The sequence below is a fragment of the Trichosurus vulpecula genome, chromosome 2 (genome assembly GCF_011100635.1).
Source record: "Trichosurus vulpecula isolate mTriVul1 chromosome 2, mTriVul1.pri, whole genome shotgun sequence".
In the NCBI taxonomy this organism is placed as follows: Eukaryota; Metazoa; Chordata; class Mammalia; order Diprotodontia; family Phalangeridae; genus Trichosurus; species Trichosurus vulpecula.
This window is the reverse complement of record NC_050574.1, coordinates 371,976,938-372,002,234: the sequence shown is the minus strand read 5'-3', so window position 1 is coordinate 372,002,234 and position 25,297 is coordinate 371,976,938. Positions and strand designations below refer to the sequence as shown.

Below are 25,297 nucleotides of genomic sequence, written 5' to 3'. Positions count from 1 at the left end.
CCTAGAAGTCATTCTGGATTCCTCACTATCCCTCACCCCTCTCCCCAGATCCAAGCTATGGCCAAGACCTATCAATTTCATCTTTGCAACATGTCTTTATATGCCCCTTCTCTGCTCTGACACTACCACCGATCTAATGCAGGCCCTCCGCACCTCATGCTTTGATTACTGAAATAGCCTACTGGTGGATCAGCCTGCTTCGTCTCTCTCCGCTCGTTCAGCTACCAAACTGATTCTTTCCTAAAATGCAGGTTTAATCATGTCATCCCCCTATTCAATAAACTTCAATGGCTTTCTATGGCCTCCAGGAGCAAACACATAATCTGTTTCACACTCAAAATCTTTATAACTCTGTCTTCTCTTTCCTTTCCAGTCTTCTTGCACCTTATTCCCCAACTCTCCCATCCACTAACACTGGCCTTCTGGCTGTTTCACAAACAAGATGCTCCATCTCTCAATTCCAAACATTTTCCCTAGCTGTCCCACATGCCTAAAATGCTCTTCCCCCCAACCCCCTGCCCCCCCATTACTGACTTCCCTGTCCTCCTTTAAGTCCCAACTAAAATCCCACTTTCTACAGGAGCTCATTCCTAATCCCTAGTAAATCCGGTGCTCTCCCTCTTATTATTCCTTATTTATTCTATGCATAGCTTGCTTAGTATTTGTTTGCATGTTGTCTCCCATATTAGATTATAAACTCCCTGAGGGCAAGTACCATCTTTCGCCTCTTTTTTTGTAGCCCCAGTAATCAACAGAGCACCTGGCACATTGTAGACCCGTAGTGTTTCTTGAATGAATGAATGAACCTCCTCAACTCTCAGTAAAACATAAATTTCTTTGAGGGCAGGGACTGTTTCCTTTCTACCTTTATCCCCAGTACCTAAAAAATACTATACATACAGAGAGTATGTAATAAAAATTTGTTCCCCAGCACCTAAAACAACGCCATATATGTAGTGAGTATGTAATAAAAATGTGTTGAATAAAGGGAATTTGGAGCTGTTTGTGGTACATCATTAATGTGTCGAAGAGGATGATTGTTTGTGGAGAGCACTATCGGAGGCAGTAATTGCTTAAACGAAACATTCGTCCAAAGCGGAATGGAGGACTTTTTGGTTTTCATATTATGTCTCACGATCGATAAGAAAGAAAAGATGCAAGGATGTAAAACAGGAAAGAAGGAAGGAAGGAAGAAAGGGAGGGAGGGAGGAAAGGAGGGGGAGGATGGAGGAGAGAAAGATGTAGGGGAGGGGGGAAGAATGGAGGGGAGGGGAGAGCGGGGAGAGGGAGAGGAAAGGAGGGGGGAGGGAAATTATAGAACTAGATCTGTCTTTGTAAAGACCTGCGGTAACATGTAGTCCAGACGCCTTAACTGGCGAGGAAACCACCCATCGGGGTTAAATACGTCGCCCAGCCCTGCTTGGCCGCGCTCGGTCTCGGGCCGTGCTTTCGGCCGCCTGGAGAGGAAGGAGAAGGCAACAGAGACGCCATTTGAGGCTGTGTTCCAAACAAAGATCACAAGAAGGATCGACGACGTGGAGGACTCGGGGTTCTCAGTCTGGATTGAAGCAGAACAAGTGAAAGAATAAAGGGGAGGGGGATGGAAAGAAAAAGAGGAGACGAGACAGCCATAGGAATCGGGAGGGAGGGAGACTAGGGACCAGAAGAAAAACCTAGCGAGGGAGAGCAGGCCGAGGCGGAAGACGCGGAGCTCCGCCCCTCCCCCTCCTCCTCCGCCTCCTCTTCCCCCTCCCAAGAAGAACCGTAGGAGTAGGTGACGATCGAGTTACTTCCTCCCAGGGCCAGAGCTAGGAGCCCAGCGCAGGGGGCCGGGCTGCCATTTCAGGTCCGATCGCCGGACAGACCCCTTGCCTTGTGGTGCTGACCCGCCCGCCCCCGCCTCGCCCCCCGCCGCCTCCTCGTCTCCCTCAGGGCTGGTTCTCCGCGGGTCCCGGATCGTGCTGTGTGGTGCCTCCGGAGCCCCTTGGGAGCCCCCGGTTTTGAGGCAGGGGTACCCTGAGCTTTGTCGCCCGCGGCCTGCGCTGGAACCTCTCGGCCCCGCGGCCCAGGTGAGTAAGCGCGACTCTCCGCGGCCTCTCCGCTCAGGGTGAGGGGAGGGGATCATTCCTGGGGACGCCGGGGACCGGACAGCCCGGGGCCGGGACTCGGACGTCACCGCCCGGGCCGCGAGCCCGGGAGAAGCTTCGGGCGTCCGGCTGCGGCTTTTGGGCTTCTGCCTCTCCGACCCTGGGGCAGCGACTTGTGCCCCCGGAGAGCGACGGGGAAAGCGGAGCCCGGCACCCCACTTGACGGGGACGAAACTGGGGTGATTGCAGTAGGGGGTGTTGAGGGCCGGGCCATTGACGAGGGGAAGGGGGAGAGCCCTTCTACCGCTGGAAACTGCCCAGCCCCCGAGCGGCCGCCTCCAGCTATGCTGGGCGCGGGGGAGGGGGGGGGCAAAGTCACCCCTCCCCACTGCTGCATTTCCTAGAAGGGTAGTGTAAATGAGCTTCCTCCTCGCGCTCTCCCAAAATAATGAGATGTGGGGTGGACCCGATATTTATTACGCTTCAAGTGTAGACCCTGTGTGGCCAGTGACCAGAAGACTAAAATAACGACTTCTTCACCTCCCGGCTCCCTGCTTGGGAGGCGCTCCGCATCACCTCCGCAGCCTCGCCTAGCTGAGCTGCTTTTCTTGGGTCCCTTCAAAAGGCTCAGCTCTAACCCTTAGCCAGAAGCCCTCACTGATCTCCGCATCCCCCACCCCCCAGTGCCTTAACTAAGAGATCACCTTCCACCTACGGTGTCTGCATTCACAAAGCTTCCGCCATTGAAATGTGTGCTCCTTGAGGGCAGAAACCGCTTTTTTCCCAACTTCTTTGTATCCCTAGCGCTTGGCAGGGAGCGCGTCATGCCCTAAGTGCCTAATTAGTGCTTGTTGACCCATCGATTAGAAGGGGAAGTGGGGCACTAGTGCCTCTGTGTAATCCTGAAGGGTGTCATTCCTTGACGTTTTCCTCGGGTTTTATTTTTTTTAAAAACGTAACGTTGTGTTATTTATATTATCCGTATGGAGAACATTATAATTTGCTCAGAAGAAGGGAGAGGAGAAGATAATGAGAATCTCTGATCTCTTATAGAGCTTGGCCATAAATGGGCTGCAATGGAGTGATTTTAGTCCTCGTTGTACTGGACTTGTTTCACGTAGCGCGGTTTGTACAGAGTGCCGGGGTGGGGAGGCGCCAGATAGGGGCCAGAGAGGGTGACGAAAAGTGCTGGGTTGGCTTTTTTTATTATTATTATTTTGAGGAAATGCGAGCCTAGTGTGTGTGGTATCTGGGTGTTTTATCTGGGATTTCCCCTGGTAGACTTGAACTGCAGTACTTTGTGTAGTTAAAGGATGAAAGTAGGTTAAAATAGCTTTTAATGATTTGGAGATTATCGAACTCTTATCCTATCAGCCTTATGCATATTCATCAGTTAATCAAGAAGCATTTATTAAGCCCCTACTCCGTACTCATTTTTGGGCACTGGGCATACAAATAGAAGGAATAAAACAGCCCCTACTCTGACATCTGACCCTCTTATTGTTTAGAATTAGACCGGATCAGAGCACTGCTATTACTATGACGTCACAGGATGAAAAATGCTTCCCGGATTTGGGAGGCCCCTCCCAAGGCCAGGTTTTTTTTTTTTCCCTCACTTTGATTATGTTTTTCATGAACTAAACGAATGTAATTTTCCATAAACATTCTACATGCCAGAATTACTCTCTCAGGTCCCTACACCACCCTCAGGCTTTAAAATTCTCAAAAGTTTACTTTCTTACCTGGAACCTCAGGTCCAGGTCATTGCCCAAAGAAGCCGAGTAAAACCTGGGCCCGAGTTAATCAGTGTCTGAACCTGTCTTCCCTGCTTAATTCCACCCACACTCCCAGAGAACAGGCTGGCTCGGCAAGGGAGCTAGTGAGGAGCATTAAACCTCTTTCGATTTATTAATTTTATTCTATTTCTAAGAGCCACCCAATCCAGTTAAACTCTCAGTACTTCGGCCAGGAACAAGCCATTTCCTCAGGCTGGGAATGATAGCCTATGAGTGGAGTGTTTTCTTTTCAACAGTGAGACTTTTTAATGTTAGTCTGGGCTAAATTTCAGGTTAAAATGTTTTTGCAGTTAGGAGTTCCTTGAAAACACTTCAGCACCCTTCCTCACCAACCTCCAACTAAAAAAAAACATTCCACACCAACCATGGTACTAATTAGAAAATGCAAACTACTTCAGTGTTGGAGTAACAGTGGGGAGGTGGGCTGGTGGGCTGCTGCCCTCACACTACACTATATGACACATCCAATATAACAGACACCAAAAATTACTTTAGATGCAGTGGATTTTAAAGTTAAAAATGAGAAGTACACTTTTAAGAAAGGAAGCAATTTATTCTGATTCACTAGTGGATCATGGTTAATCAACACAAGTGAAATAACACATTTGAATTGAGAGGACTTCAGTTTCAATCCTCAAACTGTTATTTACTGTTTTGAACAACTCCTAAGAATGATTCTTTCTGGACATCATTCCCCTTACCTGTAGAATGTAGGGTCTGGATCTTCCAGCTTCTTCCCTGCCAGCTCTAGCATTCTTATGGACACTTTGTTTTTCTATTTTTCTCTCACCCCTTTTTTGGGGGATGGGGGAGAGGATTCTTAAGTCTTAGCTTTATGCTAGATTTTTTTTCAGTTTTATAGACTGAGATAGAATCTGGAAGTGTGTTTTCTGGCTTTTAATACACTAGGAGGAAAAGCTCCCTACCACTCTTACATGAAGAGCAATGGTTAGTAACTACAGAACAGAATTCTTTTGTTGTGTAGCTCTTAATGAGTTTTGTAAAACCATACAAAATCAAAGTGTCCTAAGAAATACTTTCAGGTAGACATAATAAATCAAATTACTTTTTTTTATTCTACATTGTAGCTTGTTAAAATATAATACACATCAAGTGTCATCGCATAAATCAATTTTTGTTGCTGTATTGATAACTGCTTTTGCCTGCCCCTCAAGAAAGCAAATGTCTTAATGTTTAAAAATAATTACATTTTAAAGCAGAACAACTGATACTGAACAGCACCCTCTTTGTAACACCTGAATGTACGGTTATATAAGATAAACATTTATTTTTACTGAGTAAATTTGAAAGAATAATGTACAGTACCTTAAGTTTATGTGACATGAATGACTAGCCAAAAAATGAGATATTTAGCTATAGAACATAATGTATTTCCACTGCTTTGCTACAGTATTACTAATCTGCAATGAACTTTAATTTGAGAGATTTATTACACTAATCTGTCTTGTGAATACTGATAACACACATAAATTTCACTTGTGTAGATTAATCATGATCTACTGGTTAATTAGAATAAACTGCTTCCTTTCTTCAAAGTGGACATTTCATTTTTAACTTCATATAATCTACTGCATTGTCATCTGAAATGTTTTGAATAAAAGCCTAGCTGGAAAAACATTCTACCCTGAAATTTAACTCAGACAAACATTTAAAAGTGTCATTATTGAAAAGAAAACACACCACCCAAGGTCTGTCCACCCACTCAAAATAGTCCTGCTCATGCCATGCACCACTCATAGGCTATCATTCCCATCCTGAAGAAATTGGCTGGCGTCTTTGCTCAAGTACTACTAACTGGATTGAGTGGCTCTTGGAAACAGGAAAATTGGTTAATCAAAAGAGTTTTAAATGGAATGGTAGGAATTACTTTTAAGTTAATGAAAAAGTCAAAGCCACAGCGTCGCCTTTCAATTGATCTCCTTTCCAAGGGAGCAAGGTTACCCTCAGTCTAAGTAAGCTCACTTCCCTAGCTAACCTACATACTATGGGAGTGTGGGTGGAACCAAGCAGGGCAGACAGGTTCAGATACTGATTAACTGGAGCCCAGGTTTTGCCTGGCTTCTTTGGGCAGTGACCTGGAGCTGAGGTTCCAGGTAAAGCAAGTGGGCAACTGTTAAACCACTTAAAGGAAAGTAAATTTTTGTGAGTTATAGAGCCTGGAAGAAGGTAGAGGGAACTGAGAGAGGAACTCTAGCATGTGGCATGTTTATGGAAAAATTATATTCATCCAGGTCATGCAACTAGCTAGTGAGAATACAAATAAATACCAGCCATTCAAAATATCGCTCTCACATAGCCTCTTTTTAAGGCTTTCCTGCTTAATCAACATGTCACATAAGAACATTTATACAAAACAAATTGCAAAATCCTTCAATTTGGAGATAATTAATAGAATGAGGAATAATCAGTAAGAATATAGCCTAATAACATTCTGCTTGTATTGTTTATCACTCCCATGGTGGAAAGATGCCCCATTGTAGTTGTAATAAATATGAATTCTAGATTAAACTTGACAATCTGGGCTGCCAAATGTGTATTTTGGTTAAATTTCGATACTTCTTATCTGAGACTGATACATTTTCAATATGCATTTTTAAGCCATTTTCTATTTCATTTTTGAAAGTCAAATCCTGATCATTGTTTTAACTGTGGCCAGTGGGTCATTAGTGATTTAAACCTGGAGCATCGTATTCAGTTCAGAATGCTGCAATGGAGAGTGTCCAGAAAAAGGCAACCAGAATAGTAAGGATCTGGATTACTTGTCATGTGAAGATCCAGTGAAGGAACTAGGCAGGTTTTTGGCCTGGTGGGGGGAAAAGAGAACAAAATGATTCAGGGGAAGACGTGATAGTTCTGTTCAAGTATTTGAAGGACAGATGTGAAGGAGATATTATACTCTATCTGATAGCAGGGAAAACAAAACTTCCTAACGATTTGAACTGTCCAAAATTAAAATAGCTTGTTTCAAGAAGTGGTAGGTTTCCCCACCTTGGTAATCTTCTAGAAGCCGTCAGATAACCATTTGTCATTTGGGGGGGGGGTGGGGAATGCCTTCGTGTGTGAGTTAAACTAGATCGTTACTGAGGTCCCTACCAGCTTTCAAATTTATAATTCTGTGAACTAAAATTTTTGGTAGCTTGCCACAACTTGTAGTTCCCTACTGTCCACATCTAGTATAGCAGATGTGCTTTAATCACAACGTTGCTTATGAAGAAAATCCAACAAATAAACTTAAAAGACTATAAAAAATAAACCGTATGGAAACATGCTATAGGTAGGTTTAGATATGCAGAAAAATTTGAATGAATCCTACTTCTGAAGTCCCTGGCCACGTGAACTCGGGCAAGTCATTTAATTTCTCTGAGTCTTAATTTCCTTATCTGGAAAATGGAAATAATAATACCTATGGCATCTGCTTCACAAGATTGTGGTCAGGCTCAATGAGATAATGCAGTGAGGTACTGCGCAAATCTTAAAGTACTATGTAATTGCCATGTGGCCCTCAGGAATATACTAATAATGCCTATTGTATTATGAGCAATTAGTGTTCTCCAACGTGGTAGAAGCTTTATCTCAACCAAAATTTTGAAGCAGATGGACGTTGAGTAATATTCCTTAGGGTGAATTATACTACTACTAACAATAATTCTGAGTAGTTGGAAATAAACCTAAGTATAAATTGAGTCACAATTTAAACTATTCAACTTCATTCATATGTTTGTGACATACTAGGGACAAAACATTGTACTAGATGCTAAGGGGCATATTTTGATTCTTCCATGGATCCCTTATAGACACTTGTTCCATTTGTGTGTAGCCAAGTGATAAGGTTTTGGAGATCTGTTAGGTTGAAAGTGAAGAAGGAGCTAGCCACTCCCTCATACTTGACCCCTACCTTTGGAATGTGGGTAAATTTGGCCTTGTCCAGCTATTCCCCATCTCCCAGCACCAGGACCTTCTATCTGGTCATTTAGCTCTTGTGGAGTGATTTCCTCTGCATTTCTGTGGGAAAACTATGGAGAAGAAAGCATGACTCAACAATGTATAGAAAGAAAAATCCTTCCTCCTGGAAATTCATACAGAGTTTGTGTATCTTCTTTGTTTATCTCTTATACTTTGCCAGCCACTGCTTCTCCTGCCACCTCCCCACTCTGATTTTCCCTTCACAAATTATGAAATACAAAACCAATTAGGATCAATCCTTTTTCTAGCCAACAATGATACTAACTAAAACAGGTGTAAATTTAACTTTAACGACTCAACTTTGTAACTGGAGCACAGTCTCCCTGAAAGAAGGAAAGAAAACCTGAGAGGTCGGGGGGAATGCATCAGAACCATCTGCTTCAGCAGAATCAAATAGCCAGTGTTTCTCGTCTTGCTCCTTGATTAGCCTCCTGATAATGATAATGTCAATGAGTACTCCCTCCATCTCCTCATCAATTCATAAGTGAAAAGCTGACCTTGAATTGTTTGCACCAAATTGCTAATCTTTGATTTCAAAATTACACCTTTAGCTTCCTCGCTCCTTCCTAGCTTCTCATGTTTCCCACTTGCATGAGCAGGGGGGATCAGAATTGTCCCCATAAGACTTAGAATGTGCCTTCCATCCATAGATCATGCCAACCCAAATATACCAAGAATTACATAAGCAATTTTATCATAACCTTTGTGGTTCTTGTCCATGTCTTCCCAACTCTTAGGGAATTCAGTCTCTTAAGGGAAGTAATATGTACACAAATAACTACAAAACAAAGTAAAATATAATATCTATATACAAGATGATTTTGAGAATTCAGAGGAAAGACAGATTATTTGTAACTAAAGTTGTACTTCTTGGAGAAGTATGTAGAAATGCTCTGCTATGTAACTTTACCAGAATTTTCAGAGTGAGCTATTATAACCAAAGTTACAGACTCTTGTAATATGGTTTCAGAATTCAGATTTTAAAAAAAAAGATTGATTAGTTGAACCACTGAAGTGCTAGGCCTAAAACTTACTTTCGCAAACTTGAGTAAGTAACAGAACCATAACAAATTTGATTCTCCCGTAATTTTGGAAATATGTATTCCTAGAGCTGAAACTCTTACATAGAAGTAGATCGCTCACTTAACCAACAAACATTTATTAAGCATCTATAATGTGACAGGCACTATGCTAGCCTGTGAGAATACAGAGACAAGAGACTAGATAGTACCTGCCTTCAAAGGGGAGAACATAAGTGGTATGGGATGTCTTAGGAGCCCTTCAGGGAAAGATCGGTGGTAATGCTTCTGCCAGGGCGTATCCACACATTTAGTCCCTGCTCTATGCAGTAAATACAAAATATAGTGATAAGGACTGGACCTGTGATTTAATTGGTTTGAGGAACCCCACAGTGAGAAAACTTCATCTACCAATGCAGACTGTCATCTTCTCTGCAGTTTATGGTCCTAGAGAGTTGCCTAGAACATAGGGTCAAACACTAAGCCAGTAACACTCCCATGCGGGCAAGAATCAGATTAAAATGTAGTAGGGAAATAATTTAACAAAATAAATCACAACAGTACAGCATAGATAGTGTTAACATGTGGTTTTCTAGGTTTTCTAAGTCAACATGCAACTTCAGGAATCCAAGGTTTAATCTCCTGCGTTTGTATTTGACTTTGATACCACTGGTCTGCAACACTAGGCCCTTTGAAGGGCCACACTGGGGGAGCTAGAGGGTCATATGTGGACTCGAGGCTGAAGGTTCCCCACTCCTGACCTAAACCTACCTCTTTTTGGCTTTGAGGCCGACTATCTACCATGTCATACTGCCTCTCTGAATATAAATATGAAGTATATTATATTTATATGTAAATATAAAACATATGCCAAATAAATACAAAGTAATTTGGGGGTGGATGGGGTGCTAGCAACTACGGGATGAGGAAAGGCTTCATGGAGATGGATCTTGAGCTGAGATTGAAGGAAGCTTAGGTTCTAAGAAGTTCAAGTGAGGTAGAGATACAGCCCTCACTTGGGGGAAATCTTATATAGAGGCAGAGCCGCCAGAGTAGAGTTGAAATGTCATATGAGAAATAGCAACAAGGCCAGTTTGATTAGAAGGTAAAGTATGGCAGTTATATATAATGCATATGGAAAGACGAACTGGAGCTAGAGAACTTTTAGTTAATCCTAAAAGCAGCAGGTAGCCACTGAATCTTTTTAAGCTGGGAAATAACATAGTCAGACCTTCCCTTTAGTAATATCATGTTGACAGCTATGTGGAGGATGAATCGGAGAGACTTGAGTCAGGGAAACCAGTGAGAAGATTATTTTAATGTTCCAAGCATAAAGTGATGAGGGTCTGAACCAGATGGGCGGCCTTATGAGTACAAGGATGGTGATAGGTATGAGAGATACCATGGAGGTTGAACCAAATAGACTTGGTAACTTGTTGGACTTAGGGGGAGGGAACAGTCAGGGATATGCTGAGGTGCCAGGCCCTTCTGTCCTCTCCAAGTCTGTCCAAGTTTAAATTTCTTGTTTCTGGTACTGTCTATCTGTCTTATCCATCCTTTTCCTTTTGCCTTCAGTCTTTCCCAACATCAGCATCTGTTCTGGTGAGTCCCATCTCCTCATCATGTGGCCAAAATATTTAAACTTCTAAACTATTTGACTTTCCAGTACGTAGCCTGGATTAATTTCTTTAAGTATTGACTGATTTGATCTCCGTATTGTTGAAGGGACTCCCAGAAGTCTTCCCCAGCACCAAAACTAGACAGCATCAATTCTACAGCGCCCAGCTTTCCTTATAGTCCAATTTTTCTGGCCATACGTTGCTACTGGAAAAACTATAGCTTTGACCATATAGACCTTTGTTGGCCCGGTGATGTCCGCTTTTTGGTATGAAGTCCAAATTAGCCATAGCTTTCCTTCCAAGGAGCAAATGTCTTTTAATTTCATGGCTGCAGTCACTGTCTGCAGCGATCTTTGAGCCCAAAAATATAAAATCTAACATTGCTTCCATTTCTCCTTCTTCTTCTGTTTGCGAGGAAGTGATAGGACCAGTCGCCAAAATCTTTGTGGTTTTTTGTTTTTGTTTCAATGTTGAGCTTCAAGAACAGTGGTGCCCTAGTCAAAGTAGGGAAGTTCAGAAGAGGGGTGGGTCGAGGAAAGCACAGTGAGTTCTGTTTTGGAAATAACTGAGTTTGAGGTACCTACAGACCATTCAGTTTGAAATAACCAACTAGAAATAATGGGGCAGGACTGGAGCTCAGAAGAGACTTGTAAAGATAAGTAGATCTGGATGTCATCTTCATAGAGATGATAATTGAACATGAGAACTGATGAAATCACCAAGAGAGAGTAGGTCAAGAGAAAAGAGAAGAGGGCCCAAGAAAGAACCTCGTGTAGATCTAAAAAGGATGATTTGAATTTGGAAGACTTAGATTTAATTCCTGGCTCTTTCCTTTACTGACCATTTAATCTTTCTGAACGTCACTTTTCTTACATGTAAAGAAGAGATAATATACTGATATGAGGGCTGTAAGGTAAAAATGAAGTAATATATAGATGTCTCCAAATATGTACTAGGGCTATGTAAACTAAAGAATTATATGAGCATAAATTATTATCATTGTGCTTCCTTCCCACATTCCTTCCTTAATCTGGGCCTAAGGAGAGCCTCACCTCCCACGGCTGATTGGCCTCCAGGGTCTGTAGCCAACAAAACTTTTTATGAATCACTTTACAAGCACTATAAAGCTGGAACTGAAGCCACAGCTGTATGTCTAGAAGAAAGTTCAGTGACTGATTTGATCTTTACCTGAAGTCATAATCCCAGCAGACCAAAACCAGCAGTTTGAAAATTTGTTTATTTTTTAATCCATTTCCTCATAACTAAACAGCAATTTTACACATTGACCTTCAGCATATTTAGCACAGCTAGATTAGCAGAATCTGTCCCTTTCCTTATCTCTACCTGTTGAAATCTTTCTCTTCAAAGGCCAACTCAGGTGCCACTTCTATCCATAAACCCTTCCCTGATCCTCCTAGCAGAAAATAATCTCCTTCTTAAGTATTCCTAGAATCTTTTTTGGCATTCTCCATTGCCTCTATCACATTCTGCCTTGAGACAGATTTATTTATGCTACAAGTCTTTAAGAACATAATCTATATCACATATCATCTTTGTGTTTCCAGCAACTGATAGGATGTCTTACATGTATTGTAAGTAATCAGTCAGTATGTAATTAACATTAAATGTAATTGAATTAAATTTTTCCATACCTCTCTGGCTACTTTTTCAGTTTGGGTAAAGTAAGCACAGCTGAGGTTATAAGTGAACTCCCAGAATGATCCAGAAAGTAATCCTGAGGTTCTTTCCCCTCCTTTTTTCCTTACCTCCAGATAGTTTAAATAGTACAAACTCCCTTAACTCAGATGTGCCCAGATGCAAAAGACATTTCCATAAGGCTTTTAATAGGACTTAATAAATAAAATTGAAATTGTCACTCTTTTAAAAAATTAAATAGACTTCTTCTTTGCCGTGTATAGTGAGAAACATATTAATCTTAAGCTCATTAGAAAAAATATCTTTTAAATGAGAATTTTCAGTATTTTTGAATTGTATGTTCTGCTGTAGAGCACAGTACTCTTCACATATGTAGTAAGTCCTTGTTAAATGATGTTTGTTAAATGAGTATTGATTAAAAGTTATTACAGTTCTAGAATTGTGCTTGTGTGACCAAGTTATGAGTTCTTTTTAAGTTTTAAAATTTTGTTTGTTTTTAAGATGAATAACTTTGGAGTCAAGAACATGGACCAAGTAGCCCCCGTGTCTAACTATTACAGAGGAACACTTAAGGTGAGTAAATACTTGTGACAATAAAGGAGACAGATAAACTGTGTGATATAAAAACTCTTTCCTTTCTTTTTTCCTCAGTTAGCAAAAAATTTTTTCTCCCACCTCCCCCATTGAAAACAAAAATCATAAACAAAACCCTTGTAACAAATATTCATAGTCAGGTAAAACAAATTCCCACATTGGTCATGTCTAAAAATGTTTTTAATTCTTCACTTTTAATTAATGCTTTTATGATTCTCTGGAAAAGTAGGTGGTCATTGCATTGATAGGAATAGTGGTTGGTTATTTCACTGATAATAAATTGTTCTGTTGGTATTGTTTACTCTTCATCAATTCATACAAGTCTTCCTAGGTTTCTCTGAAACAATCTCTTTCCTTGTTTCTTAGATCACAGTAAGATTCTATTATATTAGCATACCGTAATTTGTTCAGCCATTCCCTAATTGACTGATTTCTAGTACTTTGACATTTTTTAAAAAAAGCTACTATAAAATTCCTCTTTCCTTGACCTCTTTGGAATATAGGTGGAATAACAGGGTCAAAAGTACGCACAGTCTATTGACTTTTTAGGCAGAGTTCCAAATTGCTTTCTAGAATGGCTAGACTATTTCATAATTCCCCCAACTGTGCCTTAATGTGCCTATTTTTCCCCACAGCCCCTCAGGTATTTGTTATTTTCATTTTTTGTCATCTTTGCCAATCTGATGGGCATGAGGTGAAATTAATTGTGATTTGGAACATTTTTTCCGTATAGCTGTTAATAGCAAGGATTTTTTCCTTTGAGAACTTCTAGTTCATATCTTTTGATTATCAGTTGGGAAATGGCTAGAAGAATTCTTTCCAGTGTTTTTTGCCTTCTCATCAAGTGTCTGCAAATGCTGCTGTTGGCTACTTGACCCACCTAACTTCAAGAATAGAATTTTAGGATTTTAGTTATTATAATGGACATAAGGCAGTAGTACCAGAAGGTGGTCCTGAGCTCTAAAACTGATTTGCAGTGGTTGCTTACTCCACAAGGTACATTCAGTTAATGCCTTCTGGAATATAATAGAAATTAGGCCAATATTAGTGCGAAACTCAGGTGTGTGCCAGAATCTCATATGCTTTTCCCTGTTGGTGCATCTTGTATTTTTAGGAGTAAGGGGGAAAACATATTAAAAAGAAAAGAGCCTGCTCTGCCTAAAGCATTTGACCATATTTTCTACTTCATTTGAACATGTTTCTAGTTCAGTTTATCATATACCAGTCCATCTATCTTTGTTGTAAAAATAAAGTAAGACAAACAGTACCCAAGCAATATTTTTAGATACTAAGGAGGTGTAGATGAAAATAGTTCTCATTTTAACATGACAGACTGATTTTAAAAGATTATAATGCAAATGAATTTAAGTAAGTTTTTTATTTATAGGATCATAAATTTAGAACTTGAAGGGATATTGAAGATCACCTTGTCTAATCCCTTCTAGTTACAGTTGGGGAAACTGATACCCAGAGAGACTTAACCAATAACTGATGATAAGTGGCACAGACAGGATTTGAACGTTGTACCTAAATTGTTCCCCAGATTCCTTTGAGAATTTCCCATAATTAGGACCATTGAAAACTAACCTGAGGATTAACATTACTAACTTGCTACGTTATTTTTTCCAAATCTCTATAACAGTAATAATAGTTAACATACAGCTTATAAAGGTTCGTGAAGCACTTTACGTGTATTATCTCATTGGAACCTCAGAACAATCCTGTGACGTAGATGCTATTAGGGTCCCCATTTTTTAGATGAGGAGCTTATAAATAACTTGCCCAGGGTCACACAGCTAGCTAATAAGTATCTGAAATGAGATACCTTCACCTGTGTCTCCAAAAAGCTATAACAGAGCGATCACATTATGATAAAACTTTATCAGAAGATGGTTGAGTGTAATCTATGGGTTTGAGCACTTCACAAACCCATCATGAGTTAGGGAGATGTTAACTGGAATGAGTGGAAGAGAACAGTTTGTACCAACAGCCACAAATGAGGCCAAAGTAGGTTCTGTGGAGCGCTAAGAGCTTGGTCAGACATCACAGGTGCTGAGGTCATCCACTGCATTCTGGGCCACTGCCACTTGTCCTGACTTTTGTCTTGCCAATAGACTGTGGTTAATGACTTTGTGCAATTCTGCCTCACTTAAATCCAATTCATGCTCTAGTCAAGATGTTACCCCAAGATATCATTGGTCCTCTTTGAAAACAAAGGACAAATAACAATCTGAAATGAGGTTTGAACCAAGTCTTCCTGAATCCAGGTCTAGCTTTCTTTCTACTAGACATAGGCTGCCTGTCATTGGAGATTTTCACATAGTTTGCCTGGTTGAGAAGTAGCCTGAGGATTAACATGTCTGATTTGTTGGTCTATATTATTTTTTCCCCAAAGATTTTAGTTAGTTATTTCCAGTTTTTTTGGCTGGGCTTCAACTTTTACTGTCCTGTGATGATATATTCATATTAATACTTTTCTGAAATAAGAGAAAACATAAAAATCTATTTTCTATTTGTTTAATAGCCTTGATGCATCTTTCTTGTAGTTGACTTAACAGATGGGTCTTCATGCAACACATGGTATAAAATTTCCAATTTATGTAGAAAAAAATATGGTCTTTCTAAATGTAAATACTTTTTTTCTTAAATAAGCTAAATTAAAACATTGTCTCTTATGGGAGGAAGAAAATCTTAACATTCTTACATATCTGGTACAATAGTGGTTTCATTTGTATCAGACAATAATTAAAGACCATTGCTAGTTTCTTTTTAATAAACTAAAGGTTTTTATTTAACATAAAGAACCACTTTAGACATTGAAGTGACATTTTAAGATGTACTTAAGAGTATATAAAAGAAAATTTATTAATTTTAGTATAGATTAACAGAAATAGAAATATACCTTAAAATTTTAGTTTCTTGTTATTCTGTCTCAATCAGGAGTCATCTTTTTGTAAGATTAGCCTACTTTGTCTGTAAGTATTGACAAAGTCCCATCAATATAACTAGATGCTTAGTTATTTGTTAACATAAAGCTTTGTACAACACATTGTATTAGGTATAATAGTAATGTAGTGTCCTTTCTCTCAAGGAATTTATATTTTAATGGACAAATATAAAATGTACAAAATGAGTGTAGTACAAGGGAAATTGAGGAAAGAGAAACCAATAACAACTGATGAGATTCCAAGAAACTGAAATGAAGGAATACCTTCTAGTCATGAGGGTGAGTAAATGAGGGCAGGAGATTGACTATTGGGTTTAAGAAACAGTTTGGTGGAATGTAGAGTTTGTAAAGAGAGGCAGTATGAGATTGTGGAGGGCAGCTTGTATTTTATTCTGTGGCAGTGAGAAGTATCTGAAGATTTTTGAGCGGGAGTGACAAGATCACAACTGTCCTTAGGAGGATTATTTTTGAAGCTGTGTGAAAGATGAATTGGAGAGAGGAGAGATTAGATGTAAGAAGTATCCAGAGCAAGATGTAATGAACACTAGAACCAGTGTGGTGGCTGTAAATAAAAGAGAGAGTGTGAGAGATGTCATGGAGCTAGAATACAAAATAGATTTGACAACTGATCATTTGTTAGGAGGGAGGAAGAGGGAAGTATCGAAGATGACTCCGGAGTTGTGAACCTAAGAAACTGGAAGGATGGTGGTGCCCTCAACAGAAATAGGAGTTTGGAGTATAGACAGTTTCAGTTTGAGGGACAGGGGAAAGAGATATAATGAGTTTTCTTATGTACTTGTTGAGTTTAAGGTACCTGTAGGAAATCCAGGAAGATGTATTCATAGCAGGCAGTTGTCATGTTACTGGAGCTCAAATGAATTCATATATTGCTTGATATTTGGCTATATTGTGTGCCATGGGAAATAATTGGGCAAAGTCTAACTGTAATCCTTGAAGAAGCATATAGAGTTAAAGATGAGTAAACTTGCCACTAGATGTATGTCAGTATTTGTTGTCACTAGATGTAAAGTTTCCAGAGTCCGGAAATCTGCATAAAGAAAACATTTTAAGTATATTGGTAATTTACAAATGCTAGAATCTTATGAGTATTTGCTAACAAATAATTTTTTAGTATCTCTAGTTCCTGAACCAACTCTATCTTCACTTCATTTTTAATTCTTTTACAACCAATAATGAAGTCTAATTTAAAATATCTAAATTTCTCATTATGAACTCAACACTCGTCAAAATACTATATTGTTAAAAATATAGAATGAGACTATTCTATTTCCATGTATTTATATTTCTCCAAAATTTTAGCATCTTTTTCCTGCCTCCAAAATATATCTGTTTTGAACCCAATTATATCAAAAGACTCTTTTAGTGTGCTAATATTCAATATTTTATTATTTAGGCTTATTATATATTTTATTTATGATTTCTTATTTGGATTACAGAATAACCCTTGACATTATAATAAAATTATGTCCATCAGTGAACAAGCATTCACCACCTGCTTATGTGTTGTTGAGTTGTTTCAGTTGTGTCTGATTCTTCATGACCCCATTTGGAGTTTTCTTGGCAAAGATACTGCAGTGGTTTTCCTTTTCCTTTTCCTTTTCCAGCTCATTTTACAGATAAGGAAACTGAGACAAACAGAGTTAAGTGACTTGCCCAGGGTCACACAATTAGTAAATGTCTGAGGTTTTATTTGAACTCAGGTCTACCTTATTCCAGGCCCAGAGCTGTATCCGCTGTGCCACCCCGCTGCCCTGCTTACTATGTACCAGGTACATTATTATGCACCGGGGATACAGAAAAGAAGGCAAAACCAGTCCTTGCCCTCAAGGAGCTCACATTCTACTGGGGCAAGGGGAAAATGTATAAAAATAGATACATACAAGATATGTAATAAGAGCCTTGGTTATTTTGGTCTCCTAAAAGCTTATTTAGGAGTACCACATAGTAATGTCAGTATTCCTCATTATTGATTGGTAATTGATCCCCACAGAATTTCATAACAGCCATTGTATTGTCAATTCAGTCATTTTTTGAGGCATGACTAACAGTTTCAAGTAGGTTAAAAGTAAATCAAACATTGTATTTTAATTATTTTTATAATTTACTTTTGCAGCGTCAACCAGCTTTTGATACCTTTGAATGCACAGATTCACTGTTTGAAGGGTTTTTCCCTTCACTAAATGAGGAACAGACACTTCAAGAGGTACCAACAGGCTTGGATTCAGTTCCTAATGGTAATTTCCTGGTCACAATTTGCAAATCGTGTGTAATTTTCTCTAGTTAGGCTAAAACATAGATGTATACTATAACTGTGTCTCCTTAGATATTTCAACTTAGTGAAAATATTGTCATATACATATAGGAAGGTAGATTTCATTGATTTTGATGTTGTAAGGAAGCCTGTGATATTTTTATTTCTTTACATATTGATGCTGATGTATTTAAGCAGTGTTTCTGTCACTGAATTAGCAGATGGAACTAATTGATGGAAACTTCTTTCTTGTAGGAAGTTGATGGTTCTAACCCATTGTCATTTGAAATTTGGTTTTGATTTTGTTATTTGTTTGGTATTTTTTGGAAAGATGATAGGTTGCAATTCATTTACCCTCACTCTGAAGACTACTTTCCCCATGTGTGAGCAGTTATTTTGAGAGACAGATCCTGTTTAGCCATGGGTTCTGGTTTTGACTTTGCCAGTGACTACCTTGAGTCACTTAACCCTACGGGCCACTTTTTCCTAATCTACAAAATGAGTTGAACTAGATGATCTCCCTGTGGCCCCTTCTAACTCTTACAATCCTATGATTCTATTTTGGTATGTTTATGGCAAGTCAACACAGATTCACCCTCATTCACTTAGAGGTTTTTGAAAAATAAAAATTATTAAAATTTTTACACACAATGGCAGTAATCTCTATATCATTTGGGAGGGCCCTTTCACTGATGAATTAGGTAAATGTAATTTATTTTAGGTTTGCAGTAACTTTAGACCCATTGTATTTCTTGAATTACATTAATTTTTATATATGTCTCATATAGAAATTTTGTCTATGTAGACCTAGCACTTTGAGATCAGCTTGAAGGAACTATACAGATAAATATGTTACAGCACTATAAATGCATCCCCTTGTAGAGAAATGGGAAGAGGAAGGCACAGGAAGAAAATAAGCATTTATATAGCATCTGCTGTGTGCCAGGCACTGTGCTAAGTGCTTTTTACAATTATTATCTCATTTAATCCTCACAACAACCCTGTGAAGTAGGTGCTATTATTCTCCCCATGTTATAATTGAATAAATTAGGGGGAAAATAAACCAATGTATATTTCCTATATTCTGATCAGTTTTTCTGTTTTTGTCTTTGAGTGGTTGGCACGTAGTAGACCTTTTACTAAATGCTTATTGATAGATTGATGTAAAAATTCATGGCCAAAACTGCTGTTTTATGATAGGGGGTGTGTGTGTGTGTGTGTGTGTGTGTGTGTGTGTGTTTAATTTTAGAATATTATATGTATTTGTCAGTAAACTCTAATTTTCTATTACAATCTCTTGTGTTAAATGTGATTGTATTGTCTGCTTTCCAGAGCCTACCAATTGTGAATTACCCCTGCTAACTCCATGTAGTAAGGCTGTTATGAGTCAAGCTTTAAAAGCCACTTTTAGTGGTTTCACAAAGGAACAGTGTCGTCTTGGCATTCCTAACAGTAAGTGCCTCTTTTTGTAGACAGTTTTCAGTGTGTAAAGTAAAGCTAAGTAGGTCGTCTTAACCAACTACTATTGAATTAGATAACTTTGATCTGGATTTATTTTAAAAAGAGATGCTTAAGATGCTTTTCAAAGACTAGCAAGTATAGAGTTAGGCTAAAACAATCATTGAGTTGTTGGTAATGATGTTTAACTCTCAGAATTTTCCATAGTAGTATTTTAATGACAGCACACCTTTAAAAAAAATCTATAATAACATGTTTGGATTGTATGAAATGAGTGGTTTACATTACCAGTGAGGAAATTTTAACATTTCATTTATACTCTTCCCACTCCTGCAGTAATATTTATCTAGTACTTCAAGGTTACAGAGTGCTTATCTTGTAACAAGCCTATGAGATTCAAGTAGTATTATCCCCATTTTATAAATGAGATTGAGTGACTTGTCCTTATTCACACAGATAGTAAGTGTTGAAACTGGAATTCAAGCCTGGCTTCAATTCCAATATTCTTTCTGTGCTGTCTCCTATTGATCTTTTTTTTCCCACATGTAGATCCTTGGCTCTGGACAGAGGAGCAGGTGTGCCAGTGGCTTTTTTGGGCTACCAATGAATTCAGTCTGATGGATATAAACTTCCAAAAATTTGTAATGAACGGTCAAGTCTTATGCAATCTTGGCAAGGAACGATTTCTGGAACTAGCACCTGACTTTGTGGGTGACATTCTTTGGGAGCACCTGGAGCAGATGATTAAAGGTACCTAAAGAATGACATGTCTTAATCTCGTATGAATTCTTACTTCAGGAAACAAGTAAAGAGAGATACTGAATCCACATTTTAGTGATAGGTGGGAGAACTCAGGGTATTTTATTGTATTTAAAATAAATTGCCTTTTTAGGAATTATACCAAGAAAGTATCTAAAATGCCCCCTGCTAGTCATTTACTCAAAGAATTTAGTGATAACACAGGAAACTGTGTAGCAGCATTTTTATAGTGGCAATGAACAGGAAACAAAGTAGATGCCGATCAGTTAGGGAATGAAATAAATTGTGGTACATGAATGCGAGAGACATTACTAAATTGTAAAAGGAAAAATATGGGGAATACAGAGATTTACATGAATTGATGCAAGGTGAAGTAAAGAAAACTATATACACGACTGCACCAATGTAAATGGAAAAAAACAACAGCAAAACCATTGAAACTAAGTGCTATTAATTTATAATGACAAGGCTTGCCTCCAAAGAAGAGACAAGTACCTCCTTCGTCCTTCCCTTTATTTGGCTGCGGGGTGGGGGTGAAGGGGGGTGGCAATGGATGTTGAATATTACACAAGATGTCAGATTTGTTTGATACATTAGTTGGTTTGGTTGGATTGTTTCTTCTCACCCTCCTTTTTTATTCATGGCAGGGATGGGCTAAACTCCCTAAGAAAGGTATTCATTTCTTACCTTCTTCCTCTCTTCTAAACCTTTTGTGGTTTGGATTTCATCCTGCTAATTCAGCTGAAACTACTCCCTTCAAAGTTTTCTATGATGGTTGTAATTGCCAAATCTAATGGCCTTTCTTAGTCCTAACTCTTCTTGATCCCCGGGAGAGGAGGAATTGGATTATTTCAGTTTTATTTGTGTGTCTGTGTATATTTTTTGTGTTGTCGTTTATGTACCACCTACTATGTGCCAGGCACGTTGCTTTGTATTTACAAATATTACTTCATCTAATGCTTCCAGCTGTGAGAAGCAGGTGCTGCTATTATCTCCATTTTGTAGTTGAAGCCACGCAAGGTAAAGTGACTTGTCCAGGAGTCTTTAGTCAGTTTCCGAGGCCAGATTTTCTTATTTTGTTTTCCAAATTGTATGTAAAAACAACTTTTAACATTTGTTTTTTAAAATTTTGAGTTCCAAATTCTTTCTCCTCCCTCCCTCCTCCCTGAGATGGCAAGCAGTTTTGTATAAGTTATACATATGTAGTCATGCAAAGCATTTCCATATTACTCATATTATGAAAGAAAACACAAATTTAAAAAACCCCACAGTGGGGCAGCTAGGTGGTGCAGTGAGTAGAGCATTGGCACTGGAGTCAGGAGGACCTGAGTTCAAATGTGGCCTAAGAAACTTGACACATTACTAGCTGTGTGACCTTGTGCAAGTCACCAACTGCCCTGCCCAAAAAAAAAAAGAAAAACCCACAGAAAATAAAGTGAAAAATATTATGGTGCAATTTGCATTGAGACTCCATCAGTTCTTTCTCTAGAGGTGAATTTTTCATTCTGAGTCCTTTGGTATTGTGTTGGATCATTATTGCTGAGGATAGTTTTCATTCACAGTTGATCATTGTACAATATTGCTCTTATTGTGTACAGTGTTCTTTTGGTTCTGCCCACTTCACTTTGTATCAGTTCATGTAAGTCTTTCCAAGCTTTTTATGAAAGTGTCCTGCTCACCATTTCTTATAGCACAGTAGTATACAGTTCATAGTGTAAGGGGGAGGTAATATTCAAATGACTATACAGAAACAAAATAAATCAGATAAACTCAGGATAAAACACTAAGATTAAAGAAGACTGGGAAGAGCTTCTTGGACTAGATGGGAGATTAGCTGAGACTTGAAGGCAGCCAGGAGGCACAAATGAGGAGGGAGAATATTTCAGGCATAGAAGACAGGCAGTGAAAATGCATGAGCTCAGGAGATGAATGCATGAAGTCTTGTGTCAGACACAGCAAGGAAACCATTGTCATTGGACTGTAGAGTATGTGGGAGGAGTAGGGTATAAGAAGACTGAAAAGGTAGGAAGGGGCCAGGTTATTAAGGATTTTTAAAGGGTTTTATATTTGATCTTCTAAGTAGTTGAGAATTACTGTAGTTTATTGAGTAGGAGAATGACATGGCCAGACCTGTGCATTAGGAAGATCAGTTTGACAACAGAGTGGAGGATAGAGTGGAGTAGGGAGAGATTTGAGGCAGGGAGACCAGCCCTTACTGCTATTGTAATAGTCCACGTGTGAAATGGTGTTGTTAGCCTACACCACTGTGGTATTAGTGTCATGTTTTTTGTAACTTTTTTTTTTACTAATCACATTTTATCAATCTTTCCTTACTCTAAAGTATTCAGTTGAATGCATAATCTCAAAATCCCTAAATGTGTGTGTGTGTGTGTGTGAAGATTTTACTTTCTTTTTAGATGTCATACAGTTTGGAAAACTGATTTTTTGCAAACATGACATGTAGACTTAATTTTCTTTCTTTTTGAATATGTAAGTAAATTTGTGCATAAAAATATACATATATATGTGTAAGCCTGTGTGTGTGTGTTCATGCACACACATTATAATGTCTTGCAATGTATGTAGTTAAATTTGAACTTTTGGGTATTCTTGTTGGCTTTTCAGAAAATCAAGAAAAAGCAGAAGATCTCTATGCAGAAAACTCCCATCTCACTTCAATGCCTCACTGGATCAATAGTAATTCATTAGGTTAGTCTAATTGCTTTTCCATTTAAGAATATCACTCTCTCATGTGTGCCTTATCTTAGATTGGGATTCTGTACTATGAGATCTTATCTGGACAATTACTATAACTAGAAATAGAATTTAACAACCTCATTAACCTTAGTCAGAAATTTAAAATCCAGTCGAAAACGAGGAATCAGAATTGTCACACCCAGTCCAGAAAGTCATCTTCAAATATGCTTTTGAGTGTGAACATTTTCAAAAGCCCAGAATAAATCGAAGTCTTTCTTTTCAGTTTATGCTCTTTTTCTACATTAATAAAATCAAATTTTGTAGAAAGAGGAAATACTCCTGTTGGTCTGATCTTAGAATAATTGAATGCAGGACATCAGAAAGTCATCTATTCAAGCCTCTTATTTCCAGTCAGTCAAAAGCATAAATTTTCTAAGACATACCATTGAGATGGCAATCAGCCATCCATTTCCCCTCCAGAAAAATCTATGTAAATGAATATTTCACAAGCTCCTATGAGTTTTCCTTGTATTTTGTAATTCTTAACAGTTAAGAAAGTCTTGATAGTACCAGTATAGTAGCCATCCATTCCAGATCAAAATCACACTGCAGCTACACTGAAGCAAACCTAGCTTACATCATTCTCCAGAAAACTGTATTTCTCCCACAGTAACAGAATACCACCCACCCAGAAGAAATAACATCCAAGTTCTAGATCTAGGGAAAACTAGTTGCTAGTTGCTTTCTTGGCAAAGTCTGCTTTGGATGAGAGGATAAATGGGGTTTTTTTAAAAGGTTGAAAAACCTGGTGAAAACTTTTTCATTTGTGGAACTTCTTCACAAATACCATGGTGTTATTAGATTGTGGCTTTCTAGGATAGCAAATGACAAGATTAAGGATGATATTTGGTTTGGGGTTTTGAAAAGTTAAGACAAAGATGGTACTACTATATGCTGTATCAATACTATTCAATGATATGTTACAGGAGGTAGTATGGATCAGCTGCCATATGGAATGCAAACACAAAGTTGTACCAAAACAACCCTCCTGGATAGTTTATGTCAGTCATCTACAGGACCTAATATTCTTAGTTCTGAGCAGGAGTTTCAGCTGTACTCCAAATCCCGACTTGATACAATAAGTGTGAACTACTGCTCAGTGAATCCAGACTTCCCAGGAAACAATTTGAATTTGCTCATCAATAATTCTGGTAAGATTGAAATGCCTTTTTGTGTAAATATGTTCTGGTTTGGGATTTCATCACTTAAGAAGACGAATTATAGGATTGATTTTCTCAATAAGCATGTTTTGTGGTCAGCCATTAGATTAGGAATCAAGCAGGCACTTGCTGATTTTCTCTCTTACTTTGTGCTCTTCCTGTCACTTACTGTGGCTTAGTTACCAGTTCAACTTGTGTAATTCATAGAGCTAAGGAATATACCACTGAGTCCTTCATTATAAAACACTTGAACATTTTTAAACTACACATCAGTAGGGTTAGAGCATCAACTCAAATACTAAGCCAAATAAAGTGGGTGTAGTAATTAGTGAGATTGATCCATTGTTTCATAAGAATGAAAATATGCATTTTGGTTGTCTTTCAAAAGGTAAGCCAGGAAAACACGATTCTGTTGAAAATGGCAAGGACAGTTTTGAAAGTTCTGATTCTCTGCTACAGTCATGGAATAGCCAGTCATCTTTATTGGATGTGCAGCGTGTGCCTTCATTTGAAAGCTTTGAAGATGACTGCAACCAGTCCCTGTGCTTGAATAAACCTACCATGTCTTTCAAGGATTACATTCAAGAAAGAAGTGACCCAGTAGAACAAGGCAAACCAGTCATACCAGCTGCCATTCTTGCTGGCTTTACAGGCAAGTGTTGTAACCTTCTAGAGCTTGTAGGCTGAGACCTTATTTGCTCTTCTAATTCCCTACATGGCTTTATTTCCATGTTTATGAAGGATGTTTCTAGTTTAAGTACAATATTATTTACATTCCATAGTTTGTATGTGACCAATCACATAATTGAATTCTAAAAATGAAAATCTTGCAGGAATTTTAGGGTATAGAGAGCTAAATGTAATGGATTAAAATGGGTCAGTTGAAAAGGAAAGGTTTTAGGGAGTACTTGGGTACATGGAATTCTCACTGACTCACCCACTTAAAGAATTTCAAAGGAATCGAGCTGGCATAGGGAGGCTACAAAGTCAGTCTCAAATATCAGAGGACTTATTGAACTTTCTTGGAATTAAAACAGTAATCTAAACCTGTTTTAAAGTTCTCTTTTCAAACATTCCTACTTTTGGGATGAATTTTAAAATTACTGTGTTTTTATTTACCATAATATTTCTAATGCTTCTGCATTTCCTTATTTTTCCCTCCTACATGTTTGTTTTCTTCATATATTGT

The 25,297-nt window shown here is 38.6% G+C and overlaps 1 protein-coding gene across 2 annotated transcripts in view; it reads left to right on the top strand.

The window, feature by feature from the left end:
* The first annotated feature begins 1,425 nt into the window (after positions 1 to 1,425).
* The window catches only part of ETS2 (ETS proto-oncogene 2, transcription factor), a 28,727-nt gene continuing 4,855 nt past the window's right edge, over positions 1,426 to 25,297 (top strand). The window contains exons 1-8 of one of the 2 annotated variants that reach the window (XM_036745924.1): positions 1,426 to 2,069; positions 12,663 to 12,734; positions 17,837 to 17,957; positions 19,307 to 19,426; positions 19,982 to 20,182; positions 22,817 to 22,900; positions 23,875 to 24,099; positions 24,497 to 24,760. In XM_036745924.1, the coding sequence (XP_036601819.1) occupies positions 12,663 to 12,734; positions 17,837 to 17,957; positions 19,307 to 19,426; positions 19,982 to 20,182; positions 22,817 to 22,900; positions 23,875 to 24,099; positions 24,497 to 24,760 (1,087 nt within the window). In that variant the 5' untranslated portion in view covers positions 1,426 to 2,069. Of the gene's footprint in view, positions 2,070 to 12,662; positions 12,735 to 17,836; positions 17,958 to 19,306; positions 19,427 to 19,981; positions 20,183 to 22,816; positions 22,901 to 23,874; positions 24,100 to 24,496; positions 24,761 to 25,297 lie in introns of those variants that run through there. The other variant, XM_036745925.1, reaches the window with a different exon arrangement.